Source organism: Hemicordylus capensis, chromosome 13 (genome assembly GCF_027244095.1).
Source record: "Hemicordylus capensis ecotype Gifberg chromosome 13, rHemCap1.1.pri, whole genome shotgun sequence".
NCBI classification, from domain to species: Eukaryota; Metazoa; Chordata; class Lepidosauria; order Squamata; family Cordylidae; genus Hemicordylus; species Hemicordylus capensis.
The window spans coordinates 911095-926341 of NC_069669.1; the positions used below are offsets into that span (position 1 = coordinate 911095).

Here is a 15247-nt window from a genome sequence, read left to right on the forward strand (position 1 = left end):
GCCCAATCATGAGCGAGATAAGCTCACCTGGGATGGGGCTCCGTGAGCTGCGAGCAGGCGTGGTTAGGGTAGGGACGTCAACCGCTAGGGCTTATGGGAATTGGGAACTGGTCTTCTTCGGATGGGGATTGGAAGGACTGATTCTCCAGATGTGCATCCTTCCATGTTCCGGGTGGGGGAAGGGAGAGGCAGAGAGTGGGTCGCGTTACACTGTCCCAGTTGGCAGAGCTTAGCAACTGTGTGGACCCCGCTTTCTGTTGAGTCTGAGCATTGGTCTGTCTAGCCCAGGGCGGTCTACTCTGACTGGCAGCAGCTCTCCAAGGGCACTTTCTCCGTACCTGCTACCTGAGCTCTCTAGAGATGCTGAGGACTTCGTCTGCGACCAGGAATGAATGAATGAAATAATAAGTTATTGATAATAAGATAATGTTTTTTAAAAAAACATCTCCCAAAGGCAGCAAAGACGGGACTCCCGGCTCTTTCTAAACCAGGCCTTGTTTCCCTGGCAACCGCCTCTCCTTGCTGCTGCCGCCACCCCCTCACTTCCGCCTCACAAGGCTGCGCGAGTACCGCCGCTCTCACGTTGTGTGTCGCTCTAGCCTTTCCTTGTCGGAGGGCATCTGCGCGCGCGGCGCCGGCGGCGGCGGCCCCTCCATAGAGTATCAGGGCGGGGCCAGAGCGCGCCCCGGGGAGCCGGAAGTGCTGTGGCGGCTGCTTCCGGTGGTGGGGCTGAGTTGGGAGGCCGGGCCGAGAGAGCGAGCGGCTGACATTGTGGGCGTGCGAGAAGAGCTCGGTGGTGTCGCCGCGGCCGCCGCCAAGGAGGCGCCTGGGGAAGGGGAAGGAGAGCCGCCGCCGCCGCCGCCGCCATGAAGAAGCAGTTTAACCGCATGAGGCAGCTGGCCAACCAGACGGTGGGCAGGTGAGGAGGGGTGTGCGGAACGGAGTGGACTCTTGTTGCCATGGAGACAGGCGGCGCGCTTCTCTGGCCCCCCCGTTCCCATGGAGACGGCGCTTTTCTCTCCCCCCCCCGCACCTCTTCCAGCTCAGGGCAACCGGGACCCCCAGGCAGAGGGAAGGGAGCCTGGTCTCCCTACGTGGGAGGTGGAGCGCCCCCGACCCACGGAGGGGTCACAGCAGCAGCACTGGCAATGAGTCTGGGGGAGGGGGAGGCCCCTGAAGGGACACCCCGAGTGGGGCTGCTGGCGCGGCGGGGGGGGGGGGCCTGGCCGGCCTCGCGGCCCAGCGCAGTCGTTGGCCTCCCCCTTCCTTGCCCTTCTCAGGTGCCTTTGTGGTGATGACTCTGGTTTCTGCCGCAGCCAAACGTCCACACCCATCCCAGTGATGCAGCAGGATGACCTTTTAAAAGTGTGTGTGTGTGTGTGTGTGTGTGTGTGTGTGCGCCCTCCTTGCAGGCGCCTCTCGAAAGAGATGTCCCCTTCCTTCCTTCCTTCCTTCCTTCCTTCCGGGAGGAAAGAAAACCACTTGGTTAGGAATGCTTGTAGGCTGCCCCCCATTCAGGAGTTCAGCTGCCCAAGGCAACTAGCAAAGGGGTTTTTAAAAGGAATGAATCGTTCAGCAGAGTAGTCAAAGGAAACAGGGAATTCTGAGAGTCGGGTATGATCGGGCAGTGTTCAGACCAAAGGCCTGTTGGAAAAGTTGGTAGTGGGATGATTGGGGTGGGGGGCAAACAGATCTCCTGGAGCAGGGAGTTCCAGAGGCTGGGTGCCATGACAGGGAAGGTCTTCTCATTCCCATCAGTTGTGCTTGAAATGGAGATGGGCCAGATTGTGAGCCCTTTGGGGACAGGGGACCATCTTATTTATGTATTATTTATTTTTCTATTTAAACCGCTTTGAGAACTTTGGTTGAAGAGTGTTATATAAATATTTGTAGTAGTAGTAGTTAGGTTCGTGTTGGAGTAGACAGCCCTTTCAGTCTTATATTCCTGAGCTTTTTAGGACTTTTGATGTAAGAACTGGCATGTTGAATTCAGCCCAGAAGAGGACCAGCACCCAGTGAAACTGATATAAATGAAGCTGTGTGCTCCTGGAGACTTGTTTTGAAAACTTTGTTTGCTTTTTGTATGGCTCTGTAATCTGCATCTGTGAAAGTTCTATAAACTGAGAAATAGCATCTTAGAAACATAAGTTGCAATCCTCATCCTAGCAGTTGGCTTGATTGAATGTACTGTCCCTCTCCCATGTTCTGCTGTTAGAATATTTACTTTAGTAATAGAGCTGAGATTTAGCAGGCCTGGGTTTAAATCTCGGTTGAGCCACAGATGGCTAGCTGTGATTGAACTTACCAACTAGGACATTTCAAAAACAGGCAGGAACTTTTGTGAATTGCCCTTGAACCTTGGGAGTAAAAGTGAGGGGTGAGTTTGAAAGTGTGGCCAAAAATCTTTGCTGCTTGTAATGGGCAAGACTTGGGTTTTCCTTAGCAATCTTCCTTGGGAGAACTCTTGCCAACAGAAGTTGACTTCTTTCAGCAGAAAGTATTTGTTAGTCTGCTTAATCTTACGCTTGACACAATTCACAAGATTTATTTGTCAAACACTTTGTGTTTTAAACAGCAAAAGCTGAAGGCTCTATTGTTGTTAAACTGTCCAGCCTGTACTTTGCCAAACGGATGTTATCCTCTTGTTCTAGAAGGCCTGCCCGTTTGACCCCAGTGCAGACTTGACAGTCAGGTTCAGGCAACTAGGGCGCTTGCTAAGGGCCCAGCCGGGGTCATTAAAGTGCCCATGGCCAACTCCTGGTGAAGAAAGATGGAAGCTGCCTGCACAGCCACTGAGAAGCCCTCCAGACTGCTGCCACTACTGCCAAGATGAGCCTCCCTCAACCCCCCCTTTTGGGGACTTACCTGAGTGGCAGTGCTGGCCCAGGGTGCTCTTCAGCAGCTGTCCTGGTGACTGCCATCTTTTTGCAGTCCTTCCCAGTGTTGCATCACTGGATGCCACAGCAGAGAAGATTGCATGGCATTACTAAAACCCTTGTGAGGGTAAGCAGCTTGAAACACTCTTGCACGACTGCTGTGGTGGCTGGCATCGTTCTCTACCAATAACGCAATTACCCCTGCATCATTCTATGGGTAGAAAAGATGGTGGCCCCCCAACATGGCTCTACTGCTCTGAAGGAGGGGGCCCACAGAGACCCTTGGCTGAGGGCTCCCACAAACCTGGCAGCATATGCACTGCTCCACTGTCAAGTGATACAGGCCCTGGTATGCCAGTGGCTCTGCCAGACTGAGGGAAGGTGCATGGGTATAATATGATCAAATGGATTCTGTGTGGGTATGTGCTGGAACAGCAAGTCTTGGGCTCACCCTTGCAGTTGGTAAACAGACTCTTCTTTGGGAGCATGCCTACTTGATCAGTTGTTTCCGGAAGTGCACATCAGGCTGTAGTGGGTGAAACTGATATACTGTGGGAATAGCTCTGAAGCGCTGGTGTGCTGTGGTGTGGAGCTGCTTACTTCTCTCCTCCTCGATAGCACTGCAGAGTTGTGTGTGGAAAGGCGGGAACCCAACTTTGTCACCTCAACAACCTCTGAGGTTAGGCCACAGAAATGTAAAATGAAGGACGGAGAAAACGTGTGGGCTCAGGATGCTTTGATTACTCACTTTTGGTAGTACAGTGGAGGAGGAGAGACTAACCTACAAATCGAGAAGTTCCTGCTTCCAATCTTGCTTCTGTCATGAATGCATGAGGTGACCTCTGGCGATCCATGCTCTCTCTCATAGCTGTGTCTCAGCCCTGTATATGCAGTCTGGGGGTAATCTTGTCTTGCACAGTTGGAGTAAGAATTCAAACAAGATAACGTGTTACTAGGAATGCTTGGATTAAGTTTTCTTACTATCAAAACACAGAAATATTTTACTCAATTTATATACTGCCTTTCATTAAACTCATCTATATTATAACATATTCATAAAATATGTTGGGGATTCCAGTTTACTGGCTTACTAAGCAAGGGTTTAATGTAGCTGCTCAGCATATTCAAAGAACTTCACATATTGTACATTATCTCAATCTGCCATCCTTAAATGTTGTTCCGATGCTCCTGAGATGGAGACAGCAGTGGGCTTTACCAAGGCCAGGCCACCTAGTGAATGTACGGCAGAGGTGAGACTTAGACTTCCCCATTCACCTTAGCTGCTATATGCTGTACTAAGCGTCAAAGTAAGACAGACCTAGCGCCACATAATGTATTTATCTATTTATGTTAGAAAGCAGGAGGTTGTCTTAAATTTAGCATTTTCTTCTATTTGGGGAAATGTGGTACTGTTTTTGTGCACTTCAAATTGTTCAGTCTCAGAAAAGGGCACAAAAGATTTGCCTTTGGAAGCAACATGAAAAACTGGCTTGAAATCTCTATGGGAATTTTGAGAGTAGAGACTGCAGGACTGAAAGTGACCTTTGGCTATAGCAGTGTGCAGGTGGGGTGGAGCAGTGTGCGGGTGGGGTGGGGGAACCTTTGCTATAGTGACAGAGGAGTTTCTGCTATCAGCGTTTAATTTATTGCAGGCATTCTTGGTGTACTTAGCAATAGCTATCAGTTTGCATTCCTTTTGGCGGGTGTCCATGGGAGGCAAGTTCTATGCTAACTGAGCTGGCTTCTTTGTTCTCTTGTGATGTTGAGACCTGACATTCATTCTTACTAAGAGGCTGTGCTCAGTTGATGCTGGAGAATTGTGACAGGGAGTGGGCTCTCTGGCATGTTGTGGCTTCATTCAAATATGGTAGCCTGTAAGCAGTAGTGACTAGTCCCCAAAAGCCAGGAGGGCATCAAAGGAAGTGCACTAGTCCAGCATCCTGTTTCACCCGGTGGCCCACCAGATGCCACTGGGGAGCCCACAGGCAAGAGGTGAGGGCATGCTCTCTCTCCAGCTGCTGCTGCTCTTCCCCTGCAGCTGGAATTCAGACGCATCTTGCCCATGAGGCTGGAGGTAGCCTGTAGCCACCAGACTAGTAGCCATTGATAGACCTGCCCTCCATGAATTGGTCTAAGCCCATTTTAAAGCCGTCCGAGCTAGTGGCCATCACCACATCTTGTGGCAGAGAATTCCATAGATTAATTATGCATTGTGTGGGAGAGTACTTCCTTTTGTCGGTCCTAAATTCCCTTCAGTTTCATGGGATGACTCCTGTTTCTAATGTTGTGAGAGAGGGAGAAATATTTCTCTTGGGAGCTTGGGTGGCTCCTCCCTCTCTCTCTCTCTCTCTCTCTCTCTCTCTCTCTCTCTCCCCCCCCACCCACCCACCCCGCCTGAGAGCCACACTGCCTACAGGCCAAGTAGAGCTGTGCAGGCTGGCCATTCATCAGGTAGAGCTGCATGGTTAACCACATAGATCTGCCTGACTAATGGCCAGCCTGCAGCCAGTGTGACTCTTGGACAGAGTGGGAAAGAGAGGAGCAACCTGAGCTGAGATGAGCTCACTTAAGATGAGCAGTGTGGCAGGAGGACTCCAATTCCAGAAATAGGGCAAGTGTCTGGAGCATGCGATGCACACGTTCTAGGATGACAGGGCCTGTTTCCGTCATTTCAGGAAGGTGGCACCATTTGTGTAATCTGGTGTAAGATGAGGTAAAAGGGTGTTGCCTGACATGCTTCATAGCTGACAGCATAGTAACTGGGAGCTGTCATGGTTTTTCCAGGCACTTAGCTCGGCCTGTCCTAAGATACATGTGTTTGGGCTCTTGTCACTGGAGCCAAACCCACAAGTTACATTTAACATGGAGTTTGGCCCTGCTTACATCTCGTTTCAAACTGTACTTGGCAGCCTTGGAGGAGGGTAGTTGGGACCAATCATTTGTGGGGAAGGGGATTCAGCCATTTGTTTTTTCTGTGCTCCTGATCCAGATTCTCTTCTCCCCATACCTCCCACTTGTCTGCTATTTAAGTGTGAAAAATGTAAGAGAAGATTTAAAATCCATGCAGACTTCCCTTTGGCAGGGGGCCCCCATGCTTGCTTGCTTATGACACTTGGGCAAAGTTTCCTCCTAGTTTTCCTGCAGTTAACAGCCAAATTGCTTCTGACTCACTTTTGTGTTAAGAGGTTAATTTGGGCTTCACACAAGCTACAAGTAAGAGTTAGTTTGGCATGTTGGGCATTGTTCATATATTTCTTTTCCTACAATATGCCATTGTAAGTGGCAAGGTGCTTGTCTAACTCAAGACGTCATGCTGTTTTCTGTAGACTCTTCCATTCCACCCATCTTGAGTAAACGATTGCCAAAGACAATTGCTCCAGAATCAGTCCTACAACTACATGGATCATTCTCATTGCCTTGTTTTCGGCTTGTGTGGTGTGATTTTCTGCCTCTCAACACCAGTTGCCATTGTACAAGCTCTAAATTAATGACTGTAGCTTGTTAAAATATTCTACAGGGCAAGAGGAAACTGAAGTTAATATGTTCACTAATCTTCCTGAGGCTCAGTTTCAAGAATGTTTTGAATCTGCTTCCAATAGAAACTCTGCTGAGGTTGTGGGGTTTGGCTAGAGTACAATCTGGAATTGGATCCTGCTTGTGTGTGTGTGTTCGCTTCCCCTCATTTTTTCAGCAGTGATTTTTCGTGACAGTCTGAACATTCTGGAGTTTATGATGCAGGAAGAATTTTGGAAATATCTTGGTCTTAAAATCTTGGTGGTTTGACCTGCCACCTTTAGAGTTGAATGCAGGCCTGAATTATTGAGTCTAGCGAGCTTAATTCATAAACATTTGTTGTCCCTCTCCTTCAGCAAAATGAAAAGTGAATGCAAGTGTTCCTTGCATTATTTGCAAAGTGTCCTTACTCTGATTTGGAGACAGGGTTGTACTCGGTCTCTACAACAAAGTGTACCCAAGTTATCAACCAGAACTACTTCAAACATAAAAGGCGTGTTATACCAACTCCATTTGTATACAGTATAGCCAGATGTACTTTCCCATACAATTTGGAGAAATCCTGTGGAAATGTAATTTGGGCACGCAAACCAGCCATTGGTTCAGAGGTGTGGCTGAATTGCCCCTCTCACCAATTCATGAGCTGTTTCCTTGACGTCTCTTGCAGTCTTGCCTGGCCAGCTTCCCTGTTAAACACAGTATCTGATTAGCAAGCTTGTCTTCATCTCAGAGGCTTGCAGTACGCAGTGGTTGCTTTTCTAGCAAGGAAGGACTATCCAGGTTAACAAACGACTTGCTTTTTCTGGACTGCTTTTGTTTTGGTGCAGATAAAAACAAGTCCTGACAAATCGTGTGTAACTCCAAATCCTGCATGTTCCTGTACCAACAGAAGTCAGATAAGCTTATATTTTGGCTATTTTGCAGCTCCTGATTCAATTTTCACCCGAACCACAAGCTCACTGGCTGGTCTAGGGCAAGCCACTATTAACTTAGCCTCCCATCTGTAATATGGGGCGATAATAACCCACCTTGCAGGGCTGTTCTAAAGACTACCAGGCTACTGTACGAGAAGGGTTTTGAACACAGGAAATGTGCTGCATAAATGCTAAGTAATATTATTGTTGTGTCTCTGTCTCATGTGAGAACAGCCAATGCTGGCCTTAATTCCAAGGATTTGCTCTAACAGAGCTTCTGCAGGAGATCTCTGCCTGGCTGTCTAAGATTGCTGTGTGCATGATGAATACTTCCATAGGGTGGGTGGGTTCAGGCCTTCGTTAGATTCCAGCTAATAAGGCTGTTTAGGTTGCACTTGGTGACTTTCCTGTTTCTAGCAGTCTGTCTGCTTTGTCATTGCTAATGGTAAAACTTGTTTGTGTGTGCATGTGCCTTTCATGCGTTCTGTGTGCATTGACTTTTTCTTAGAACAGCAGACTACATTTGATGTGTAGATTTTGTTTTTGGGGTTTTTACATTGAAGAAGATTACAGTTTATTCAGTGGCTTTTTAAATGTTCCCATTTTGCTGGTCACCACAAGACAAGATCTCCCTCATATCCTCACCCCAGCACACTTGGGAAGCTGTCAACACAGTGGGGAAGGTCCATCGCCAAGCAGCCATGAACAAGTGAAGTTCATTAATACAGAGCCAGGATTGGTCCATCTAACTCAGAATTGCTTAGATTGGAGAGGAGAGCTGGTCTTGTGGTGGCGGGCATGGCTTGTCCCCTTGGCTTAGTGGGGTCTGCCTGGGTTGCATATGAATCGGAGACTAGAAGTGTGAACACTGTAAGATAGTTCCTGGGGAAGGTTTTTACTTGAATGGAAGCAGCGGTTGTTGATGCCTCTAGTTTTCCTTATCCAATTATTAATAAATCCTTGTTATAGAGTGTCACTACTCATTAGGTCCTGCCCTAGTCACATGCACTTGAAGGCCAAAGACTGCTCAAGCTTTTCTTGTAGGGAGGGTTTTTCCACTTTACTCTCCCAGAATATTTCCTTGGAAGAGTGAATCTGCTCATATAAAAAGAAGCAGCTATTCGTGATGTGTGTTAAGAGCAGCTAAAACAACCCTGAACTGATTCTGTTTGAATCACTTCCTTTTCAAGCTTCCTCAAAGACTGCCTTAGGTGTATTTCTGAGAGGAAGTGAAACAGCTGCTGCCGCTGCCACCAGTTGCTTTGGATAGATAATTAATGGGAGGAGGGATTTTGCTGCTCTCTGTTTGGATTTCACAAACTCCTTGAGTCAACAGAAATGCCTTCCTTGCCCCAAATAAATATTCTTCATGTCATTAGCAATCTGTTAGGCCACGTGATTCAAGTGTTTATCCAGGATGCTAAAGGGATCTTGCCCTCTGTTCATCCAGACTTGCTTCTAATACAATAAAAAGCCAATAGCCGAGAGAGAAGAGCAAGCGCTCCTGGCTATGTTGAGTTTGATTGTCCTGATGGAGAACCATTTCCAGTTCTGAGGTGCCGGATCAAATTTTATAAGCCAGCATCTTTGTTTTATGTTTCAGCTCAGGGCAGGAATGGACTTCTGCAGGGTTTAGCATGAGGCAGCCCTCATCCGCCATAAGAACACTGAGCTTGTGCCCATTAGCTAGTCCTGTTCAGGAAGCCTGTCATTAGCTAACATCTTTAGTTAAACCATGGCCGGGATCCAAAGATCTGCCCAACTCATTCCATTTGCCCGGGGGGGGTGGAATTCTGGTTTGGGTTTCTTGAACAGCAGGCCCTCGTGCCACATTTATTATTTATTTATTACATTTATATACCGCCCCATCCAAATGGCTCTGGGCAGTGCACATCAACAAAAAACCCACGAATCGGTCCTTTTAAAAACAATCATTACAAAATAGTTTTAAAATAAGGCCAGACCAAACAGACAGGTTTTAAGGACTCTCCTGAAGGCCAGCAATGAACTCAAGCTACAGATTTCTGCTGGTGCATTCCGCAGAGTGCATTCCACAGCCCAGGAGCAGCTACAGAGAAGGCCTGCCTCTGAGTCGCCACCAGATACACCAGTGGCAACTGAAGATGGACCTCCTCAGATGACCTTAACGTGCGGTGGGGATCATGGCCAGCTGCTTCTGGAATTGAGGGGGTTTGGGGGAGTAGGTTGTGATATGGGATGAGGTGTGTCTGTCTTTAGAGAGTCAGCATTTCCACTGGGTGTTCCCAAGTCCTTGAATAGTCCTTTGGATTTTGGCCAACATATTTATACTACCTGCCTTTGTGTAAAACAAAACTTGAGACAGTTCACATTAGAAAGTTGGTAATAAAAATAATAAAATCACATTTAAAATAAAGCATAATACAAAATTTGATAGCAACAGGGCCAGCAGCAAAACTGCCCAGATGCTGAACCAGTGCTGTAGGCCAGGCAAAACAGAGAGACTTGAATTTGCCTCCCAACATTAAGGAGGGAGGAGCACAAACCAGTTCCATGCAGAGGGCCTTCCATAGACACTTGGTTCACTTTTCACACAGCTGTTGCAGTGTTGGGGTCAGGGCCAGAGGAAAGCCATTCCCATTGCTCCTAAAGGTTTCGACATGCCCAGCAGTCTGACCATTGAGCTTTGTGGATGGCCGGCTGTAATAACATTGGTTTGTCAAGCAGTACATACAGACTCTTGTACTTCTTAGAGTTTTAAGATTTGGTCCTTTCCAGTCCTGCCACCGTATAAACCTAGGGCTGTCTAACCCATCCCCAGATCATCCTACACAATCGAGACCATAGTTCATGTACTCTCTCATTTAGTAAGTGGCTACAACATCTAATTACAAATTGCAAGAATCGTCAGCAAAGGTTTCGAGAGATCTTTGCTTTCTGATGTAACAATTCACTGCTGGATTTTCAGTGGAAGAAAATAAGGTAAAGTGTTGATTTTTGTGAAATCCAGTTTTGTCATGAAACTAGTAATGTTTTCCACCCTTCAGCAAATGCTTGTATTTGAGTAGAATGATCTTGCAGCCTTCTGAAACTAGGTATTAGATCAGGCCAGGGAAATAATGGTGAGGTAAGCTATAATTCCTGTTGGAATCCAAATCTGTATGCACACACACAGGCAGAACTGCTTTGAAATGCTTACCTGTTTGTGGCTTTAAAAAAAAGGACACATGAAAGCAAGCTTGAGTGTGTGGGTGGCGAAGATCTTTTGTAGTTATCAAACTGCAGCATCCTTGTTGCCAAACTGATCTGGGTATGATTTTTCAGAAGCAGTGCCTTCCACTCTAGCTCAAACTTGCATTTAAACTTTTAAAACCCTAATGAATTGCATCTGCCAAAAGAACCACTCGTGCTACGTGATTCTACAGGAGGGAGTACAGTGGCACATGCTTGGAATGTACAGACTCTAGAGAGATCGCCTGGAGTCGGGGTGACTCTGTGGGAGTTCTAGGGGAGCAGACTTCTCAGTCCTACTGAGGAATGTTGCCAAGTCCCCAAATGGGCTGTGTGTTCAGGTACAGGCGCTGCAGCTTGTGCACAGTGTGCTGTGTGTGTTTGTTTCCAAGCCACTCTTCTGGTAAAAGGTCCTAGACACCAGCAATAGAAGACTGGTTACCCATTATGTCCTCTTTGTGAACTTCCTGTGGTCAGACTGGCCATAGTTGTGGGGTAGGGTGGAAGGCTGAACTACGTGAATCTTTGGACTGATCCAGCAAGGCAATTCCTGTGCTGTGAGAAGGAAACCATGAGATACGATTATTATAATGAAGATTATTAATATTTTATTAAGTTTAGAATACGTGTGTACAGCTTTTCAGTGTTTATATACTTTATCTCAAAGCAGCTTTCGTAGCAAAAGGAATGAGGAGATGGTTCCAGTGTTCCCTCTAACAGGGATTCCCAGGTGATGTTGACTACACTTCCCAGCATCCCCAGCTGTCATGGCTTTTGCTTGGGGATTCTGGGAGTTGTAGTCAACAACATCTGGGAATCTCTGTTAGAGGCATCACTGGATGGTTCCCTGTCACAGTGGACTTGCGCTCTGAAAAGAAGCTCAGAACAGGGGCTGTTGCTCTCCCCTACTGCACCTGAGAGGGCTGCTGCTTGAGGAAGCATCTCTGCCCAGGTAGCAGGGCCACCACCGTGGCCCTAAGGTATCGAGTCTGCCTTTGACTTGGGTGCTTTTGCTGAAACCGCCATATATCACCACTGTTGCAAATAAACATGTCGGCTTTTGAACGTGTCTTCGTTTTGTGTCTGTCTGTGGGGTTTGCTCCTCAGTGGTGTTTAATGGTTCTTTTCACTTGAGATGTGAAACACCCTTCTCAAAGTGTGCTGGGATGATGAATTCCACTAGGCTTGTTTTCCAGGACAAAAGGGCATTGGCTTGTCATGGACTCAAACAGACACCCAAACTGGCTGAGCTCATAGGTCTTTAGCAAGGAGGAGTTTCTGCACCACGTTAGTTGCAGTGTGGTGATCGGTTGGCAAAGTAAAACACAAGGCCAGTAGATCTTGGGCCTGGTGGGAGACTTGGTCATGGATCCCGGCATGGCTCTTGGAAGGAGACCAGCGACCTTCTGCGGACTAATGTCCCCTCACTCTTATGCTCAGGTGGACGCTGCATTGACTTGTCCGGTGTTGTTTAGAATAGATGCTGCAGTTTCTGTTTATCAGAACCGAAACTCCAGGGTTTGCCACCTCAATTCCAGGCACTCAGAAATGTGGTACTGCACATGGGAATCTAAAACATGGGATGTGATTCTGCAGAACTTCAAGACGTTATTCCTGCCTTAGGGCGACTTACCATCATTCCCTCCTGCACTTCCTCTCCTTGATTACAGAGAGGAACAAACACTGCTTCAAAGCTTTAGAACTGTCTGCTGTGGTTTATTTGGTTTTCTTTTTCTGGCAAGGTATTGGTTTTCTTAATGACCTGGGAAACTTGGCGCAAGTCCCCCTTAGCCATAGATCTAAACTCTGTGGAAGGATTATAAGCTTCTGCTTGCTCCAACAGCAGCCTACTTCATTGTGACGATGACAGGCAAAATAAAGATGGGAAAGTGCTCCCTGCATTAATGCTATATTGCTGATCCTCTTGTCCCAAATGCACACAGAGAGAGCCAGCAGCAGAGGTGTGCTGAGCGTCAGAGTTTACAGCTACTACTGCTGGAATTAAAACAGTATCATGTGGTTGGATGGCTTTAACTGGATTATTTCTTGGAGCTCAGCGTTTCACTTTTGCAGGGCTTAATCCTGGCAGGGCTGGTGTCCAGCTCTGAGCTCTGACGTGTGCACTCTCCTTCCTGCCACAGCTCTTTTGGGTGTACTCATCGCTGGTGCTCTTGGGTGGTTCCTGTTGCTAAGCAGCCTAAAAACAGGCGGGAGCACTCAGTGAGGCAGAATGCTGGGATCAGATGGGCAAGCCCCAAACAGAGCTAGGTTTTCTGGCTGGGCTTCACTAGACCTCCTCCAAGCCAAAGAGGCCACTCAGGCGCTCTCCCCAGTAATTTTCTTAATTGTAATGAGAACTGGATTGTGAGCAAGGCGAGTGAGTGCCTCACCGGGACAGGGTGACCCATTCCCTCCATATCACTGTTGGATCACCTGCAAACAAATCAGACGTGTTCAGTTCATTTCTTAATTTAAAAAAAAATACATTTAAAAAAAAACTTATCCAATTTGTATAACAGCTTTTCAGAACTTGGCAAGATATAAATGTAAAAAGCAAGCGTTCCTGAAGCAGTTCCCACATACATAGCTGCCTGCCGCCTGAGGTTGCCTGGGGGAAGACCCTTCTCGGACTACCCCTGCCTACTAAGGTTAAGTGGCTAGTGACCAAGGATCAGGTCTTTTAAGTAGTGACACTTAAAAGTCTCTTGGAATGTGGCCTCTGGGTCTGATCCTGGCACCTGCCCTCATCAGTCCCAGGCGCCAGGAGGTCTTGGCATTAAGGCCTCTCTTCTTTGTTACTTTTGGATGCATCTATGGTTGCTACTATTGCAGAGCATGCTGCTAATACATTTTAGAAACAGAAATCAAAGAAAAAGAGTTATTCCGGGGTAGAACCCTCCTTGGGTTCGCAGGAGCCTTCCCCTTGTGGCCTCAGAGTCAACTGGGCCAGCTTCTTCCCCATCTCCCATGGGTTCTCCATCATGGGCCTCCCAACTCCTCCTGGGCTCTCGGCTGTGCCTCTCTCTGCACCCAGCTTCATCCTCATTTCCGGCCACAACTTCACTACATAGTGCCTAATAGCTCTCACTCTTTCCTGCCTGCGATAGGTTCTGACTGGAGAATCTTTGGGGTAACTGTTTTCATCAGTATGGGAATGGGACCACTGCCAGTTTCCACTCTGTCCCTGTACCAGATGCCTGTCAGTATCAGTGGAAGGTCCAGTCATGGAGTTCCACCTCTCGCTAGACTCACCTGAGCATGGCTGCTCCGCCCTGCTGGACTCTGAGTCCTGACATCAGATAAGCAATCTGAGGCCTCCTTTTCTTTTCTTATTTTCAGGCCTGCACTTATTAATGTGTTTTGCTAGCCAGTTAGCCTTCAGGAGTTTTATTTTTCTTGGAGTCGCTTCGGTGTCCCATTATTTTTCCTCTTGGTGTTTGTGGATGATGATGATGATGATGATGATGATGATGATTTAATTTCACCCACACAAGAAAGTCCATTCCCATTTCTTTAGCACATGCAGTCCCTCATGGTTCTCAGTACTCAGCGCAGCAACTCCTTCAAAACATCTTGCAAAATATCCCTATTTCCAAGTCAATAATATGGATTTGCTATTTACCCCCGAATGTGTGCTGAAAGAAGGCAGGTGTCCGTCAGTGACTCTGTAACCACCTTGTTTATGAGTGTGATTAAAGAGGCAGCTAATCCTCACTGAATGGTCTTTGTGCACCCTTACACTTCAAGAATGTGCATTTTTGACTCCTCAGCATGGAACTAAAAATAGGAGGAAAAACGAAAAAGAAACCGTGCAAAGTGCGGAGACAAAGGGGCCATGAAAAAGATGCCAATAATTGCAAAAACACAAATTGTGCTGCATTTAAAGATCCAGAGATCTATGTGGAGGAAATGAACAAGACACATGTATCCATTTATCAATCCTAAAGATGCTATATTAATAGTCTAGAGTAAATAGATAACAATAACAATTAGTAGTCTAGAATAGCTAGATAACAATAACAGTTATCAAGAATGTGCATTTTTGACTCCTCAGCATGGAACTAAAAATAAGCAATGGCTGTCGCTTGTCACTGTATTTTGTGTGGCAGGCTGATGGTAGTATCTTGGAAATTTATTATTTATTCACAATATTTCTATACCACCCAAAACTTGCGTTTCTGGGTGGTTTACAATTAAAATCCTTTAAAACCCAATATTAAAAATATTAAAACCATAAATTTAATTAAAAGCCTGGGTGAATAAATGTGTCTTCATTGCCTTTTAAAAAGTTGTCAGAGATAGAGAGGCTCTTATTTCAACAGGGAGCGCATTCCAAAGTCCAGGGGCAGCAATGGAGAAGGCCCGTTCCTGAGTAGCCACCAAACGAGTTGGCAGCAACCGCAGGTGAACTTCTCCAGATGATCTTAGCAGGCAGTGGGGCTCATTACGAAGACGTTCTCTTAAGTACCCAGGGCCTAAGCTGTTTAGGGCTTTATAGGGTATAACCAGCATCTTGTATTTTGCCCGGAAACGTATTGGCAGCCAGTGTAGTTCCTTCAACACAGGAGTAAGATGGTCTCTCCTAGATGACCCAGACACCGACCTGGCTGCTGCATTTGGGAAATTCCTCCCAAACAGCAAAAGGTCCTCTATGATGGAACAGTACTTCTCTATTCCACACGTTAAAAATTAGCTGACATTAAAACTGTTCAGATAATGATGTATGTTAAGCAG

The 15247-nt window shown here is 46.9% G+C and overlaps 1 protein-coding gene across 3 annotated transcripts in view; it reads left to right on the forward strand.

Moving 5' to 3' along the window:
* Positions 1 to 71: 71 nt before the first annotated feature.
* ARHGAP17 (Rho GTPase activating protein 17) overlaps positions 72 to 15247 on the forward strand; it is a 54416-nt gene continuing 39240 nt past the window's right edge. Inside the window, exon 1 of one of the 3 annotated variants that reach the window (XM_053275677.1) lies at positions 72 to 919. In XM_053275677.1, the coding sequence (XP_053131652.1) occupies positions 867 to 919 (53 nt within the window). In that variant the 5' untranslated portion in view covers positions 72 to 866. The remainder of the gene's footprint in view (positions 920 to 15247) is intronic. The other 2 variants (XM_053275675.1, XM_053275674.1) reach the window with 2 other exon arrangements.